The 19830-nt window shown below is 39.9% G+C and overlaps 1 protein-coding gene across 1 annotated transcript in view; it reads right to left on the reverse strand.

Moving 5' to 3' along the window:
* BCO2 (beta-carotene oxygenase 2) overlaps positions 1 to 4168 on the reverse strand; it is a 41419-nt gene extending 37251 nt beyond the window's left edge. Inside the window, exon 1 of the mRNA XM_036744785.1 lies at positions 3981 to 4168. Within this exon, the coding sequence (XP_036600680.1) occupies positions 3981 to 4053 (73 nt within the window). The 5' untranslated portion in view covers positions 4054 to 4168. The remainder of the gene's footprint in view (positions 1 to 3980) is intronic.
* Between the last annotated feature and the right edge of the window lie 15662 nt (positions 4169 to 19830).

A 19830-nucleotide genomic window follows, 5' to 3' on the forward strand; every position in this document is an offset into this window, starting at 1 on the left:
TGGCCACTCTGCAGTTTTTGACACTACTGTTAACTATCCTCTCCTTCCAGGTCAGAGGTCTATAGATGACATAGGACTCTGCATATAGACTTTAAGGAGTTTGTGAACTTGAATGGGAAAACTTACACGTTTATTTTCACTAACTTCTAGCTGAAACTCAGCATTTCTTTCCATTGTTATTTTTAAAATATTATTATGAGAATTCCAATTGATTTCACTTGCCAAAGGAGTTGTGACACACATGCAAAAAAAATGTTAAAAATCCCAGTTCTAGATACTCTGACCTCCCTAGATTTTTGTGACACTGTTTTCTTGTTTTTCCTCCTACCTGTCAGACTGATCCTTCTTAGTTTTCTTTGTAGAATCATCATCCATGCTTCCTTGCCCCCTATGCATTGGTATACATCAGTATTGTGTCCTAAGCCCTCTCTTCTCTCTCCACTCTCAATCTCAGTGGTCTTATCTGCTCCTAGGGACTCAACTATCATATCTATATAAATGACTCCCAATTCTCTAACATAAAATTCTAAAACTCCCAATTCTATTCCATAACCAGCCCTCATCTCTCTCCTGAGCTCCAATAACACATCTCCTACTTATGGGACCTCTCCACCTGGATGTCCCATAAACACCCAACATTTCCAAAACAGAACTCATTCTCTTGCTCTTCAAACCCACCCTTCTTCCTTAGTCCCCTAATTTTATCAAAGTACCACCACTCTTCCAATCACCAAAGTTTATTAACTAGAAGTTATCCTCAACTTTTCACTTACTTCACCCTAACCCACCCCCATATCTAATCAGTTGTCAGTCTTATTGCTTCTCCCTCTCAATATTTCTCACATGCATCACTTCTCTCTGCTCCTACCACAACCACCCTATTTCAGGCCTTCATGACTACTGCAACAGCCTCCCAATTAGCCTCCCTTTAGCCTCTCTCTCCCTCATCTGAACCATCCTTCAAACATGTTGAAGTGATATTCCTAAAGCACAAGTCAGACTATGGCACTCCTCTGCTCAGGATGATGCAATTGCCTAGTGGCTCTCAGATAAAATATAAACTTCTCTGTTTGGCATTTAATGCCCTTCACAAGCTGACAGTGTTTCTAGGCTTATTACATATTACTGCCCTTCACACTCTTTGCTCCAGGCCACCTGGACTACTTGCTGTTTCCTATACACAAAAATACATTTCCCTCCTCTATTTCTATGCATACATTTCCCCCCATACCTAGAATGCTCTCCCTCTTCTCCTCTGCTTCTTGAAATCCCTACTCCTATCAGGGAGTGCCACCTCCTTCAGGTAGCCTTTCCTGATTCCTCTCTAAGAGGGGAATGCTACCCACATCTATTTGTATTTGTTTTAAATGTATGCTATACTGAATTATCTGTGAATGAGTTTACAAAACTTAAGTGAGGCCTTTTGACTGAATCCAAAAAATGTGGATTCAATCAAAAGGCCACACTTAAGGATTTAGAAGGCCACATGTGGCCTTAAGGCTGAAGATTCCCCACCCCTGGTCTACAGGGGCTCTGAGGTCCCTTTCAATTCTGAGGTTGGATGACCCTGCTAAAAAACCTTCAGAGACTCCACATTGTCTCTGAACAAAGCTAAATTCATTATTCTAGCATTTAGGGCCTTCCAAAATCTAGCCCCAACCTACCTACCTTCCAGTGTATCGGTTTACCCTAGTACTGTGTCCTGGGCTCTCTCCTCTTCCCTCTCCACACCTCATCTCAGTGGTCTAAGCAACTTCCATGGAGCTTCTGGTCTTTTTTTTCCCCATAACTACCCAATACATAAATTATAACCCAGTCAAACTGGCATATCTAACATTCCAGAAAAATGCCTTATACCATTGTGCCCCTCCTCTATTTCTCATTTCCCTTTACTCATGACATTCCCTGTTCCCAGAATATGTTCCCCTAATCTCCTTGTCTAGAAACTAGATCAAATATCATCTCTTCTTTAAAGCATTCCCTGATTCCATAAGAGTAGAGAGCATGTCCTCCCCAACTTTGTATCTCCCACAGTGCTCTGCACACAGTAAGCTCTCAAAAACATTAATTATATTGTTTTTAAAAACATTGTGCAGAGTTTAACCATGTAAGTGTTCTCAGTCTGCCCCCTTGGTTCCTGCAACAGTACAATTTCACGGTGCTCCAGCTACTCTAGATGATCCTGTGCTGGCATACAGTAGGGACTTAATAAATGTTTATTGACCAATCCTCCTTCCCCTTACTTGTGTGTGTTCTCCAAGGATCTTTCCTTGACCCTCTTCTCTTCTCTCTATATATTCTCTCCCCGGGGAGTCACATCCACACTCACGGCTTCAATTCAGCCCATACCATTTTTCATAATCTTCATGTGCTCTCCCCCTACCTCCACATCTCCCCATACCTGTTAGCTCCAGCTAACTGCCTACTGGACATTTCCACCTGGCTGTTCCGCCGGCACCTCCCACTCAATTTATAGAAAAGTTGACCTCATCACTTTCCTTCAATCCTGCTCCCTCCTGCGATGTAGCTATTCCTGTCCATTGATTCACCATCTGCCAGGTCCACCCAGGCTCAAAATCAGTCATCTTTTATTATTTCTTCTTATTTACCTAGCTCCCTCCCAATAAGTTGCCAAATCCTGTCAATTCTGCCTCTGAAATATGTTTAGCACCCAGCTCCTCCCACCCCCCCAATTTATACTGCCCCCACTTTCGTTCAAGCCTTCATCTTCTCTCCCCTGGACTAGCATCAAAGTTTTAAGTGGTCACACTGCCTCAATAAAATCTCCCTTTAAGAGCTGTCAAAATTAGCTTCCTAATGCATATTTCCTATCTTATCATTCCTCTACTAAGAAACCTCTGGTGATTTCCCATTGTCTCCTAAATAAAATATATATTTGTCTTAGCCTTCAAGACCCTCCTCTATTTGGCTCCCAACGTCTGTTTCCCTCCTAAGCTCACACTGCTCCTAAGTTCCAGTCCATGTCTCATCTAGTCTCCTAGACTTTGCTCACGCTCTTCTCTTCCTTTTACACCTTTTGAAATCCTTGTCTTTCTGTCAAGGCCCAGTTGAGGGGTTCCATCTTCCAGTCATCCTTCCCCAAACCCCCTGCTGTGATCTCTCCAGTTAATTCAGGCTAGACTTCTCCTTTACCCTTGAATTATCGTGTGTAAGATTCTTATTCTCCACTCTCACCTCCCAACTCATTCTCTACCCCCACCTCCATTTAATTACAAGTTCCTTGGTGGCAGTTTTATTTCATCTTTGGCACTGTACTTAATGATATATGGCAGGTGCCTAATAAACACGGAGCAACTACTTAATAATCCCTCTTTTTGTATTCCTAGAGCTTAGTACAGTGCCTGGCATAGTCGGTGCTTAATAAATGTTCATTGATTATTAATCAGTACGGTACAACAAATAATAAATATTTGTTGAGCTTCCTCAGTGGCAATACAGAATAAACAGCTGTAACAAGAACATGATACAGTAACAAGGCAATATGATACAGTAACAACTCAGGTTCTGTGCTTGGCATTTACATAGCAGAATCAAGTAGTATGCATTAGCCTTAAAACACTTGGGCCGTTAACTTTTTTAACTTATGAGACATTGGTGAGATCTTATTATCAAGTAAGTTTTATCCCCATTGGAAGCCAGAGAAAACCACTTGCACACTGTTAAGAAAGACATTAAGAACGCACTTAGCTGAATGCCTATCCCAGGAGGAAAAAATTGAATACTTCGCTTTATTGAGCAGGCGCTCTGACCCTGTCTTTGCCCTCACCCTCTCACCTTCCCCACCCCCAGCGCCCGGGTCCAGCCGCCGAAATCTCTCCTCTAGCCCCGCCCACTGTCCCCTAAACCCACTGAAATCCAGGCCAGGGCACGAAAAGAGAGGATTCTGCCCTCAGCAGTTAGAGGGATGCCGGCATGGGGGGGACCCCTCAAAGGGCAGGAGGAAGGGGTGGAACCCCTACCTGGAATCCGGCTAGCTAGAGAGACGAGGAAACGCCCTAGGATGGCAGACACGCTTGTGAGAGCCGGAAACATTTTAAATTTGATTCTGGAGCTAGATCCAGGGCCTCAGCACCCTCAGCAGCTGAAACCGGGTCCCGCGGAGCCTAAAGTCTGGTCGGAATGTTACCAGGGCAGAGCTTCGAAGCCTGGCACTGGGGGCGGGGCGTCGAGTGGCCTTTAATCTCTGATATAAACATCGGTCAGAGCTGCGCCTTAAAAACAATAAAATCAGAGAAACACTTGCATGAAGCTTAAAACTGAAAGTGTGCAATAGCTTTTTTCTGAGCTACCTGTGGAAAGTGTGTGTTTCAAAATAGCGAATTACTAAACCCTAAGGTCTTACATTTGTGGACCAGTTCCCGCACGATCCACTCAATTTAATTTATTCATTGAGTGTATGTGAGTTGAATGCAGTAGTCTGATTAAGTGAGAATTTTACTCTTGGATTGTCAGCAAAATATTTACGGGCCACATTAAGATTATTAAGTAAACGTGTGCTATCTGCATTTTAGAGTTATTGAAAAAAAATTGTGATCGCCCAGGTTACAATGTACCTGAAACTGGGGACGTTTTGAGGCTCAAATGAGAAATGGAGGTAAAGCACTTTGCAAAACTCGAAGCATTAGATATGTTCCTGTTTATTATTATTATTATTATTATTATCAGCCTACAGTTACGAGGTGACGACTTCTTTTCCTTCTGATGATGTGTTGAGCTTAAGCAAAGTTTATAGAACAATACTGGGGTGGGTTGGTAAATGTTTAACAACCCGATTGGGGGATGGGGGGATGGAGGGAAATATATACAAACACTTTTAGAAAGTTTAATCTGCATTCTTAACACTTTCTTAGGCCTAGAAAATCAACCAACAATAAATCAAAACCTAGATTTGTAGAGATTGCTGATTTCTGAGGTGTAAATATTCACATTGAAAATTTAACAATGGGTGCTTGCCAGCGGTTAGAACTAGCTCTCCCGCGTGGTAGCCTAAGAGGAAATCTCCTTGTGATCAGAGCTTTCAACACACAATCCTCAGGACCTTGATCTAGTCGCTTCTCTCTGGGACAAACTTTCCTCAACTATAAAATGAGAGTGGGCACTAGATGATTGATTTCTAAGGTCCATTCCAGCTCTATCCTGACCACAATTCTTGGAAAGAGTCAGCTTAGTTTAGAGTCATAGGGTTGAAGATGTTCCTCCTCTTACCTCTACAATTTTCTTTAGCTGACTCATTTTCCTTCCATTCAGATTTGAGTAAGTCACCTAACACAGGATAATAGATCTAGAGCTATCAGGGACCATAATGACTTATGGACAAGTCATTCTACACCCCCTGTATTGTGCCTTCCTAGAGGGCAGGGCCCGTGTCCTATTTATATCGGAGTCTCCTTCAGAATGCTCATCATTTTACACATAGGGACTTTGAGACCCAGAGATAGAAGATCACACAGCTAGTAATTAACATACCTGGAATTGAACTAGCTTGTCTAGATCACAATCCAGCTTTTTCCATTGCATCATATGTCTATGTCTTATCTGCTTCATATTGCAAACATCTTGAAGGAAGAATCAGCTTCTGTCTTATTCTTTGTATCTCCCAGAGCAGATAGAAATGGGAGTCCCACAATACTCTTGAGTGCAACTGAACCAAATTAAAATGTAGTTTCTGATTTTAATCTATTGATATAATAATATATTATGCCATAATAATAATATAGCACTTACTATGTACCAGGCACTGTGCTAAGCACTTTACACATATTATTTCATTTGATCCTCAAAACAACTCTGTGAAGTAGGTGCTTTTATTATCCCTATTTTACGGATAAGGAAACTGAAGCAACCAGGTTAAGTGACTTGCCCAGAGTCACATATAGTGTGTGTCTGAGGCCAGGACTCAGGGCTTTTTAACTCCGGGTCCCGTGCTCTGTGCACAGTGGTACCACCTAGCTGTCTATCCATTCATTCATTTTAGATACACTTAGTATTTGACACAAGCTTATGATTGTTTCTATAATAACTATTCAGTCATCCCTTCTTTTCTCAAGCCATGTGCATCAATCACTCTTATTCAGCCCCTTATTTTTCTCTCATAAATAATGCTGTTGTGACCCTTCCCTTGCATACTCGAAGCTTCTTTTCTTTATGCAGGTATTGAATATAATATTTTGATAAAATGAGATATTTACAGTTGAGCTCTCAGCAAGACAAATTACAATCTACATTAAGATTATTAGGTTGACATGATGCTATCTGCACATATATTCAAAGAGAAAAAATTGTTACTTGTTCAGTTATGTCCAACTCTTCAGATCCCAGTTGGGGTTTACTTGGCAAAGATATTGGCGTGAGTTGCCATTTCCTTCTCCAGCTCACTTTACAGATGAGGAAACTGAATCAAACAGGGTGAAGTGACTTGCCCAGGGTCACACAGCTAATAAGTGTCTCAGGCCAGATTTGAACTCAGGAAGATGAGTCTTTCTAACTTCAGGCCTGGCACTCTATGCACTGTGCCACCTAGCTTACTTATAATAGGAGAATTACACTAAGACATATACAGCAAATTCCATTATCTAACATAGAGAATGCAAATGTTTAGGTTAATCAAATATATATTTATATCCCTAAAATCAAATTTATAAAATATATAAATGATAAAGTCAATTTATGCTTAAAACATTCAAAACGTGCCTTGATCTTTCTTTAATGATTCAAAAAGTACTTGGTGAGAGCCTCTGGGTTAAATTGTGATCTCTCTGCAGATAATTCACAAATCTGTATATTAAGCCGCATGCTCCCCCTTCCCTGAACTTAAGTCCTGCCGCACCAGGATATTTTGACATTTCAAATTAGATATCATGAAGACATCTCAAACTGAACCTATTCTAAAACCTGCCCCTCTCCCAAGCTTCTCTATATTTGTCAAAGGCACCATCCTTCTTCCAGCTGTCCAGGTTCCTGACCTTGGTGTTACTCTCAGCTCTTCACTCTCACCCCATATATCCATTCAGTTGGCAAATGTTGTTGTTGGTTTTTTACCACCACAATATCTCTCACATGTGAAACATTCTCTCTTCTTGAATAGTCAGATCCTCTTTATCTCCCATTTAATTATTTCAGAGGGGCACCTAGGTGGTACCCAGGTGGATAGAACACTGGGTCTGAAGTTAGGAAGATGTGAGTTCAAATCTGGCCTCAAACACTTCCTAGCTGTGTGATCCTGGGCAAGTCACTTAGCCCTGTTTGCCTCAGTTTTTTCGTCTTTAAAACGAGCTAGAAAAGGAAATGGCAAGCTCTTCCAGTATGTTTGCCAAGAAAACCCCAGAATGGGGTTGGGGAGAGTCTGCCCTGACTGAAACAACTGAACAACAAAAGGCTATTGCAGCAGTCTCCTGTTGGCTCCTTGCGGTCAGGTCTCCACACCAATCCATCCTCCACACAGTTGCTAAAATAATGTTCCTAAAGCACAAATCAGATCACATCACTCCTTTTCTCAGTAAATTCCAGTGGCTCCAGTTGCCTCTAGGGTAAAACATAAATTCCTCTGCTGAGTTTTATCAAATCCCTTTGCAACCTTGCCCCAACCTAGCTTTCTGGCCTCTTTTGAACATTACTCTCATTCCTGGACTGTAATACATACAACAGGACCTTTTCTCTGTTTCTCACTTATAACAATCATCTCCTTTCTCCATGCCTTTGCCTTCATCATCTCTGGCACCTGGGATGCCCTCCCTCCTCACTTCTACCTCAGAGAAGCCCTCTCCTTCCAACTGCAGCTTGAGCCTCCCCTTCCCCTTGAAACCTTTCCTAAGCCCTTCAAATACTGGCTCTCTTCTCAAACGAATTTGTATGTATGTATAGGTATTCTCCTTATATTTATACTGAATATTCATATGTACTGATTTTCTCTCCAATTTGAATATAAACTTCTTAAGAGTAAAGATAGTTTCATTGTTTGGTCATTACATCCCCAGAGCCTAGCACAGTGCCTGGCTTCTTGATTGATGAGTTCATTGACTGAGAATCTTTCAGCACTTCAGTGTCACCAACACAAACATTAATCATAGATTTTAACTCAAATCCAGCCTCAGCCACTGACCAGCTATGTGACCCTGGGTGAGTCACCTAACCTCTGTTTGCCTCAGTTTCCTCATCTGTAAGATGGGGATAATAATAGCATCTACCTCCCAGGGTTGTCGTGAGGATCAAATAAGATAATAATTGTAAAGCGCCTAGCACAGTGCCCGGCACATAGTAAGCCTGTATCAATGTTATTTATTATTTTTATTTCCACTCATCAATACTGTAGCTATGTGGAAGGGCACATTTACACAGAGTTCTAGTTAAAAGACATTTTCCATAGAGTATTCAGGAAGGCAGACAGGTTAATGTACATGGTAGTTCCCGTTGAAAGAATCCTTTATACTCTAATACTTTTCGTTGCAATGAATTCATTTTACAGGAAGAAATTGCTGGGGCCCCTGTTCTAATGACTGGTGAAGGCAAGTGGCAATCTCAAATAGCAACAAAACAGAACCACACTTATAACACTTATAACCACACAGAAACTGTACGGTGCGACCCTAAGGGAGTTGTATGTTTTACAGCATCCTTTCTAATGACAATGAAAAAGCAAACAATGAAAACATGAAACATACTAAAAAATTTATGTAACTAAGTATTAACAGATCAGTTTTCAAAGAGAAGGATATAGGGTTAGCCTTCATCCTGAAGTTTCCTCCCACAATGCAGCTCATGGGCCATCCATGCCACCTCATCTCATGCAAGTCTCGTAAGTTCTTCTGTAAGTTCACCGTAGGGGTTCCACACGTGTTATAGACCTTCCTCACTTTCTCCTGACATTGAGAGGGTACCAGTGGATCTCACTTGTCATTTCTTGAGCTTGCCACGTGACCAGCCCATCTTTTTTTCCTTATCATTCAATTCTTTGAAAACAGCTTTCAGTCCTGTTCTTCCGAGTTCATCATTGCCTGCTGCTTATAACCATCAGGAATGAATGAACGAAAAAGAATTTATTAGGTGCTTACTATGTACTAAACACTGTGTTAATGCTGGGGATCCAAAGAATAAAGCAAGACAAACTCTGTTCTCTAAGAGTTCGCACTCTAATTGGAGGACACAGCATAATTCAAAGTTCAGCCACAGGGCAGGTAGAAAGTCCTGGAAGTCCCCAGAGTGCAGCCCTCAGAGTGTAACTCATGATTATTTCTTTAGAGACATGTATTCCTTATCTCACTGGAATTAAAACAGACCAAGTACCTACAAAGAAACAAAAAATCCATATTCTCTGCTGTCCTTCATAAATGACACACTATCTCCCAAATCTGCATTTTCAATGATTCTGCCTCATGCCTGGAGTTTTCTCCCTCCTCACCTCCACCTCCTGGCTTCCTTCAACTCTTGACTAAAATCCTACCTTCTTCAAGAAACCTTTCTGATCTCTCTTAATGTGAGTAGCCTTCCCTCTGATTTATCCTATGCATAATATTTGTACAGAGTTGTTTGCATGCTGTCTCCGCCATTAGACTGTGAGCTCCTTGAGAGTAGGGCTTGTCTTTCACCTTTCTTTGCATCCTCATGGTCTTAGCCCAGTGGCTGGCACACAGTAGGTGCTTAGTAAATGCTTGTTGACTTTACCTGACATGACTTGTATTGAAGATCAGTTTTTAAAGCACTAAGGGGCTGATTTTCAAGATAGAGCAAAGAGAATTTACCAATCCACTAGAAAAAGATAACATATTACTAGAATGGCAGTTAAATCAGTAACTGTAAGTTTGTATGCTTATCTCTGCAAAACCTTATGACAACAATCTAAATATGCATATGAAAACATGAGCAAAACAGGAGATTTATAAAAATAATATTTTTCTCCAGTTACATGTAAAGGCAATTTATAACATTCTTTTTTTAAATATAATTTTTGAGTTCCAAATTTTCTCTCTCCTTCTTTCACCTTCCCCCTCCCTGAGACAGTAAGCAGTTAGATATAGGTTATACATGTTCAGTCGTGCAAAACATATTACCCTATTAGTCATGTTGTGAAAGAAGACGAAGACACAAATTGGGGGCAAATGAGAAAAATACAGAAAGTGAAAAATAGTATGCTTTTATCTGCATTCAGACTCCATCAGTTCTTCCTCTGGAGGTGGATAGCATTTTTCATCATGAGTCCTTTGGAATTCTCTTGGATCACTGTATTATTGAGAATAGCTAAGTCATTCACAGTTGATCATTGTACAGTACTGCTGTTGCTGTATACAGTGTTCTGCTTCTATTCACTTCACTTTGCATCAGTTCATACAAATCTTCCCAAGTTTTTCTGAAATCCACCTGTTCATCATTTCTTATAGCACAGTAATATTCCATTACAATGATATACTACAACTTGTTCAGCCATTCCTGAATCAATGGGCGTCCCCTCAATTTCTAGTTCTTTGCCACTACAAAAAGAGCTGCTATAAATATTGTTGTTCAAACAGGTCCTTTCCCCATTTTTAAAAATGTTTTGGAGAGGGGCAGAGCCAACATGGCAGAGTAAAAGCAGGGATTCACTTGAACTCTCCCCCAGAACCCTCCAAATACCTGTAAAAATGACTCTAAACAAACTCTAGAGCAACACAGAACCCACAAAATGACAGAGTGAAACAAATTTCCAGCCAAAGACAACTTGGAAGGTCGATAGGAAAGGTCTGTTGCACCAAACTGAGAGAGGAGAGCAGTCCAGCAAAATGTGCCAGCACAGACTGGGATGCAGCAAGCCCAGAACAGGCTTCAAGGGACTTAATCACTGGCAGCTGTGGATATCTGTGCCTAGGAAAAGTTTTGGGGACAATGTTGACATAGCCTAAAATAAGATCTTCATGACTTTATGTCTCCATTGTACTATTTCTTTTCTGAAAAGGGAAATTCCCTACCTGGTTAATTTGAGCCTTGTTTTAACACCCTCTGACTATATGATTGGCTGTCAACTATTACTCATGCCTGGAATCAAACAGAACTAAGGGAGTTTTTCCCCCTGCTATGATATATGACACTGTTATAACTATGTCTCTCCTTTTCCTTTTATAGCAAATTTCTATACTTAAGAAGTTTTGTCACTACAATACTAAATCTATTAAATAATAGATTGATACTAGAACATTTCTGAGTTACTAAAATAGGATGCAAATATGGGCAACTTACAATTTTAACAGACACTTGTGGTCAAATTATAATATAGGGATGAAATCACCCTGTGGGGGAAATGATTATGCAAAGTAATAAGATGAAGGTGTAATATAAAAGTCTTCCAATAAAATGAAATAGTAAATTTTGAGAAAAGCAACAGGATTAAACTGTTTTTTCCAAGAACTATATAAATGTGTATATGATTGGCTTCCAAATTTATCTATCATGAAAATTCAGGCTTTGAGTATGTCTTGGTAATAAGTTCTCAAAATTGGATTAAGGATTAATAATGAAAAAGAAAGTGAAATTAGTTTCCCATTTTTAAAAATATCTATCTGATAATTTTACAAGGCAGAAGAGCTCATTTTGCAGTTGGACCCTCATAAATTTTTAAAAGATTCTTATATTAAGTACAGGATTTAGGTAAGGCTAGAAACAGCAAATGATATATAAACTGAAATTCTCTGAAGTTTCAAAATTGGAGAATCAAATTTAAGTAATTGTACTAAATTGTATTAAGTCTTGTTACTAACAGAATTATCTAGGAACATGTAGGGTTTGGAACTAGGAAAGCAAAGCCCCCTTCAGAGCTGTCCTGAAAATAAAACCTACTGTCCTAGTTTTTTTTTTAATTTAGGAACCAGATGACTGCATGAGACATCTGAAACTCGAAATATGCTGGTTAAGTGAACATCAAGAATGGGTTACAAGAGAATTGATGTAAGTTAACAGTGGTGATAATTATTGCATTCTTTGATCTTTTGTCTCTAGTCTCAGCTTTTGAGACTGGTTTCTGATCTCAGCCTTGAGATCCTGGTTTATGTTTAAGTTTTCTTAGTTATCTTGGTGACATGTAAATCTCCATTCTCAGAACTAGTTCATTGTGAGCCCTCCAAGTAGTTTGATCTGTAACCTGACATTAATGAAACCTGACTTCCGTAATTATGATAAGGAATTTATGTAAAATCTCATAGATTTGGCTTGTAGAGGATTGAGGCGTTTAAGTCATCAAGTAGTTAAGAATGGGAATTCAATGAACCACACTGACTCCATCTGATCAATCAATTATTGTTTCTACAGGCCCCTACAAGGTCCTTCTGACTGCTCTCACAGCTGCCAGATTTGTGGATGTGGACTCCTGGATTATTTGAAGAAAGAGCCTGCTACTGAGCAAACAGCAGAACCTTCCAGGGACCTCAAGGTTCATCTGATAAGGACCCAGAAGCAGCCAACACCCAGATGAGACAGCTGTCCCAAGATTCCAGGCAAGAGCTAAGTATACTGTCTTAGTTTTTTTTTTCCCTCTTTTCTTTTGTTATGTGCCCAACCACCAATGTCCTGATTCCCTATCTGGAGTTTCTCAATGATACTTGGGACACACTTCCCTAACAGGTCCTCTCAAGGAACTGATTTCCTAGAATAAAAATGCCACTTCATCATTACTATGAGTGGAGGGGCTAACAAATTTCTAGATCTGCCACCTTAACCCATAAGCTCCCACAGCTGCTCCTTAACTTAACATCTTGTCCTTACCCAACTGGCCTTTTATGGCATCTTGGTTTATACCTGCCTCTCCTTTATTGGCTAGAAGAGGAGGGGTTCTTTCAGATCCCCTCCTTTTGGCCAAAAGGGGAAAGTGTCAGGATCCAAGACCACCTCTCTCTTTTTACTCCTCTTTTTTGCCATTACCCTATTACTCTGTTTTCCAGAGCTAAGGCCCAGCAAGCAAGCTGTTCCCTGAGCTTGGCATAACAACAATCCTTTGCACTCACCTTCTGAATGAACACTGCTGCAACTAAATCACAGAACTGACAGTCCCTGACCTTGGGCAAGCACCAACAGGACCAGACATGAAGCCCTGCTATGAATGGGCTTCTTGTCACTAGACAACCTTGCCTCACTGTTGCTGTTGTGTCTTACTTCTGCTGCTACACTACACAACCTGAGTCTTTATCTAGCCACAAATATGTAAATCAAGGTTTAGCCCCACTGCCCTGGGTCTCCTACTAGAGGAGGCCCTGACACATGTGTCTAATTTCTCTCCTTCAATGGAATAAAGAGAGCTTTTTGCTTTTAACCTGTGTGAGCTCTTTGCTATTTTTGGAGGTAACAGTGATTGCAAAACCTCTGTGACTCTTTGGTCATTTGTCACCAGAGTTGACATGGCTCTGATTGACATGGAGTTCACCACAATCCCAAACTTAAAACTTCCCAAGATTTATAATTAGACCTCTCTGGGTTTGTTTCTTTATCTGAAAAATGGATGGAGGAGTGGGATGGTAGTAGTGAACATCCCCTTAGATGAACGCTAAGATCAAAAATCAACAAACATTTATTAAATACCTGTTATGTTCTGGATACCACACTTGGTGCTTGGTATACGAACACAAAAGACAGAGCTCACCCTCAAAGACTTATATTTTACTGAGAAAAGAGGTGATGGCAGCTAGGTGGTACAGTGGGTAGAGAGGAAGAGTCATCTTCATGAGTTCAAATCTGGCCTCAGACACTTACTAGCTGTGTGACCCTGGGCAAGTCACTTAACTCTGTTTGCCTCAGTTTCCTCATCTGTAAAATGAGCTGGAGAAGGAAATGGCAAACCATCCCAGTATATTTGCCAAGAAAATCCAAATGGGGTCAAAGAGGTGGACATAATTCAAACGACTGAACACACACACAAATACAATGTGTTCTCAAATAAGTAAGTACAAGGTGGCAGGGAGAAGAATTCTAAATCTATGATCCTATGATCATAAAACTTTCTATGGGACTTCAGTCTTATAAAATGACAGCACAGAGCTTCCATAGCAGGAAGAAAATTAGAGTTTAGTTTTGAAGGGGAGGAAAGCTGTAGGCTAACAAAAACTACATGTTCCTTGGCTGTTGGACCACTCCTCAGTTTTCATTGGCAGATCTTCATCTGGCTCGTGCCCACTAACCATGGGTGTCCTCCAAGGTTACGTTTCAAGACGTTTCCTCCTATCCTTCCGTACTATTTTGCTTGGCAATCTTATCTCCCATAGAATCAATTTTATTCTCTATGCTGATGATTCTCAAATTGTTATCCAAATCTAAACACTCTCTAGCCTCCAGACTTACATCTCCAATTGTCTACTGGACCTCTCGAACTAGCTGTAGACATCTTAGACTCATGTCCAAAAATGAATGCATTATCTTTTCACTTGAGCCTTCTCCCCATTCCAAACTTTCCTAGTTCTGTCAAGAGCACCACCATCCTTCCAGTCACCCAGGTTTGCAATCTAGGTGTCATCTTGGGCTCCTAAGTCTCTCTCACTTCACATCACCAATCTGTTGCCAAGATCTGTCCATTTAACCTTCAAAACATCTCTCCCATATGCACCCTTCTCTCCTCTGACACTGCAACCACTAGGGTGCAGGTCCTGATTCCCTTATTCCTGGACTATTACAGTCTGGAAGGGAAGGGGAGTAGACAAGAAGGGAAGAAGACTGGAGGGAAGAGAAAAAAGAAAGGGAAATTGTGACAGGTAAAAGATAAAATGACAGAGGAATAAAAAGGTTTGAGCTTCTAAGCATATTGATTTATTAAACAATGCATGCCAATTGCCTAACAAATTGGGACCAGTCACCTTCCTTATCTTTGGCATTGGACCCTGAATACAGGAGGAGACATATTTTATACATTAAAAACAATTAATGAAATAAGTCCAATTAATTAAAAGGAAACAATACAACATCAGGTAATCTGACTTCTAATTGGATGAAAGATTAGGGACTTTCCAAGTTGGGAGGGAGAGGGTGAACAGGTACAATTCCCTGAATTCAGAAAAAGAGGTGTTCCAACTTCCCCCAAGTGTCTGTAAACAATCAAAAGAACATGGAAACAATAACTGTTTTCAGAAAAGACATAGGGATTGCTTGAGATGTACAATTGTGAGAAAACTCTTTACATCAATCTTCAGATGTGACTGGGTTTCTGGTCAGCGTGACCTAGATCCTTAGTTAAGGGTCTTTAAGCAGCAGGTGAAGGTGGTCCAGCTTCCTTTCCATGCAGGGCTAGGATCAAACAACACAATAAGGTTTTCTCCCAATTTCCACAATTGAATAAAGTTTTCTTACAAGATAGAATTTGGACTAGACCCATAATTGAATATAAAGGGAATGGAGCTAGCTCCAGAACTGAGTCACCAAATGGAGTCAGTGTGGTTCACTTGATTCCCACTTGCTGTCCTAATCGCCTCAATTCCCTTGAAGGGAAGGGAAGGAAAAGATGGGTAGAAACATTTACTAAGCACCTACTATGTCCCAGGTACTGTGCTTTACAAATATTATCTCATTTAAGCCTGCTGGTTGGTCTAGTCCCTCCCACTTAAGTCTATCCTCTACTCTGTTGTCATATTAATTCTTCTTAAAACACAGATCTGAAAGTTTCAGATACAAAATCTTAAGAAATTAGCCATACATTTCAAGTTTGAAGACAGAAGGAGTATTTTGTATATTTCACTTGGAGTCCTAAGAATTTTTTTAATTGAGCCAAATTGTGGTTCTTTTTTTCTTTGGAGATAAAACTGAACCACCTAGCCTTTATTGTTTGCCCATTACCAATCTCAAATATGGCAATGAGCACAAAACATTTAATGGTTGAAAATTAGGCCAATTAATTATTTTTTGTTGAAGATTTTGTCCAACAATTTCTATAGCAGACATTTTAAGCTCAAGGCAATTTTATATGTCATTCCCTCTGAGCTACCTCTTCAGAGAGTGACTACTACTCTGATAGAATCAAAGATTACTTCTGTGTGTCTACATTCTTAAATCCATAGCCCACTGGTTGGTTTTTCCCAAAAATTATTAAAATTTTATTTTTTCTCATTCCCTCCACTGGAAAAGAAAAAAGAAAAACAAAATCCTTGTAACATAATCAAGCAAAACAAATCTCTTTATTGTTCATGTCCAAATACGTATGTCTCATTCTATGCCCTGAATAAATCATCTGTCTGTCAGAAGGTGGATAGCATCAGTCCTCTGGAATTGTGGTTGGTCATCTTAGTTCTAAGTCTTTCAAAGATGTTTGTCTTTCCAATGTGGTTATTACTGTGTAAATTGTTCTCCTGCTTCTACTCACTTCATGCTGCATCAGTTCATAAAAGTCTTCCCAGGTTTGTCTGAAATTATTCCTTTCACCATTTCTTTAGCACATTGTAATTCTTATAGTATGTTCTGTTACATAAAGATACCATGATTTGTTCAGCCATTCCCCAGGTGATGGGAACCCCTTAGTTTCCAGTCATTGCCACCACAAAAAGAGTTGCTATGAATATTTTTGTATATCTGTGGGGTTTTTTCCTATTTCTTTGATCTCTTTGAGAATGGGCCTAATAGTGATACCACTGGATCAAAGAGTGTTTGGGGGCATAGATCCAAATTGTTTTCTAGAATGGCTGGACCAATTCTCAACTCTACCAACAAAGTATTAGTGTGCCTATTTTCCCACAGTCCCTCCACCATTTGTCATTTTCCTTGTTTACCACTTTTTCCAATCATGCCTGTAAAGTGCAAGTTCAAAGTTGCTTTAATTAAATTTACTTTAAACTTCTCTAATCCTGAGCTGGAGCATTTTTACATATGCTGCTGATAGTTTGGATTTCTTCCTTTGAAGACTGCCTATTCATATCCTTTGACTTTATCATTTCACATGAATTTGAATCAATTTCATCTTGGAAGTGAGATCTGTATCAGAGAAACCTGTTGCTAAGATTTTTTTCACTGTTAACTTTTTCCCTTCTAATATTGGCTGCATTCGTTTTGTATATGCAGAAACTTTTCAATTGCATGTAATAAAATTATCTATTTTGTCTTCTGTGAGCTTTTCTACCCGTTGTTTGGTTATCCATAGATCTGAAAGGAAATTTCTTCTTTATTCCTCTAATTTGTTTATGACGTGACCTTTTAGTGTAAGTCATGTATCCATCTGGAGGTTTTTTGGTACATGCTATGAGTTGGTCTAAATCTAATTTCTGCCAGTCTGGATTTTTTGTTTTGTTTTGTTTTCCCGTGAGTTTTTGTCAATTAGTGAGTCTTCACCCTACTGTCTAGCAAGCGTCTTTGACTTTATCAAACACCACATGCCTAAGTTCACTTGTTCCCAATCTCTTTATTTTTTTTAAACAGCAACAAATCATTTTGATGATTATTATTTCATAATACATTGAATTTTCCCTTAACAGTCAGAAAGTAGATATAATTAGTTCAAGCAAAGGCATTTATTTACTAAAATATCAAAGTAAGAACAGTCATAGTGAGATATACCTTGCCTTCAAACCTGGGTCATATGCCCCCACAAACATACATAGCATCTGTGACAATTTAAACACATTTGTAGTACAGTTGGAATGAGACACACATTTGGGAACACATATGGTCAAAGCAAATCATGCTTCCAGTACTACAGGTCCCCAAAGTCTTTTATATCTTTTTGTGATTCCTTATGAGGCTCCTTTGAGAAACTTTGTGTCTGCTGCCGGGTGAGTCATTCCTCAGCTCCCAGGGGCCACTCCTTTCTTGCAACTCCACTCTCCATGCCAGAACTAATTGTCCCTTTAATAAATGATGACTTCTTTTCTGTTGCCAGAGGATGTGTTTCTTGAAGCTGCTACCTCCCTTGAGGAACTGCCTCCTTGTGTCCATATCTTTCTGGACATTGTGTCTCTACTCAAATGCTGGCTTCTTCTTGGACTGTCCTTGAACAATGAATTCTTGAACTGCTGGATGGGATTCCTCCTACCAGATGAGAAGTTCCAATGTTAGACACCATGGCTGATGGAGAGTGAGGAAAAAGAAGTCCTTTCCTCTCTCCTCCAATGCCCTCTGGCATAGGCACAAGGGTGACACTCTACAAAATCACTGCCATACTGGACTCATCCAAATTGAACGAACTATCACATTGTTTGACTGTCTTTTAAGAGCCACCTAATGTCATGGCCAATCTTTTTCCCAGCCAATGGCCAGGATCCCTTTCTTGTTCAATAAAGGAAGTCATTTCATAAAGGCATTATAGGGTGTGGCCAAGTCTTTACAGTTCATCTAATATCTCCACTTTACTTTCGTGTTTAGATTCTGGGCTTTCTTGGCTTGGAACTTGTTCAAAGCCCAATTCCCCTATCTATATAAAATAACAATTTTTAAAACCAATAATACCATTTCCTAACACAAAAGTCAATGGTGTTCCTTTATGGAGATGTGCAATTATACCAAAAGTGGAGGAAGCTACCAGGGGAATTGCTTTTGTTGATTGATTTTGATAACAAGAAAGAAATGGCTGCTAAAGCTAGAGATTTGGGTACATGGCATCCCTTGTTTTGTAGCATGTTTATTTCAGCGTGTTGCTGGCAGCATGGCACAATAAATAATAACTGACATTTATATGGCACTTACTGTGTGCCAGGCACTGTACTAAGCTCTGTATAATCTCATTTGATCCCCACAACAACCCTGAGAGGTAGGTGCTATTACTATCCCCTTTTACAGATGAGGAAACTGAGACAAACAGAGGTAAAGCGACTTGCCCAGGGTCACACAGCTAATAAGTGTCTGAGGCCAGATTTTGTATTCAGGTCTTTCCACTCCAGACCTGGGCTGTGTCCTCCACTGTGTCATCTAACTGCCTTAAAAAGCTATCCTCGGGGGCAGCTAGGTGGCATAGCAAATAGAGCACTGGCCCTGGAGTCAGGAGGATCTCAGTTCAAATCCAGCTTCAGACACTTAACACTGGGGGGGGGGGGGAATTTACTTCGTGGTGGAGGGGGTGGGGAAGCTATCCTCAGAGCCAGGAAGATCTGGATTCAAATCCTGTCTCTAAAACAAACAGCCTGTGTGACCCTGGGGAAGTAACTCAACCTCTCAGTCTAGACAACTCTATTAAGAGTAGAAATTGAAGAGAAGGTGCCAACATGCTCTAATGAAGGGAATTTCCTCATTCATTTCTACCATGAAATACCAGATCTAGTATCCATACTGTCCTTTGTTAGCAGTTACTATGTTTCTAAATTTAAAAAATATTTTTCTCCAAAGTAAGAATAATCCTATGAGAATACCATCAAGGATGTTAATAATACACTAATTCTTTAAGGATAAACTGAGGCTGGAGATGACTGCTGAAGAGAACAAGAAAAGCTTTGAGGGCCATTGTGAGAACAAGAGGAAGATCAAAGAGGGAATATGAAGGAAAAGAACAGAGAGAAGGCATAACCATTTTTATTACTTTATGTCTGTTTTTTCTACCAAGGAAATGAATCTTTGGGCCGGGGATGATAGAAGAAAAAATAATTAACAAGGAAATAAGTATCTCAGATAAGGGTCTAATGTCCAAGCTACATAGGGAACTAAAAACAAACAGATGATCAAAATTTATTCTAAAGGATCAAAAAACCATTTGAGAATTGTTTTCAAAAGAATTGCAAATTATTAACAACCATGTGAAACATTGCTCCAGATAACTAATAATTGGAGAAACAAAAATTAGGCTCCACCTTTCACCCAGCAAAATTGGCAAAGGTGGCAAAAGATAGAACCATCAGTGTTGGAGAGGTTGTGGAAATCCATTCACGCTCATGAGTAGAACATGTGGCCTTGAGGCAGAAGGTT

This window comes from Trichosurus vulpecula, chromosome 2 (genome assembly GCF_011100635.1).
Source record: "Trichosurus vulpecula isolate mTriVul1 chromosome 2, mTriVul1.pri, whole genome shotgun sequence".
Taxonomy (NCBI): domain Eukaryota; kingdom Metazoa; phylum Chordata; class Mammalia; order Diprotodontia; family Phalangeridae; genus Trichosurus; species Trichosurus vulpecula.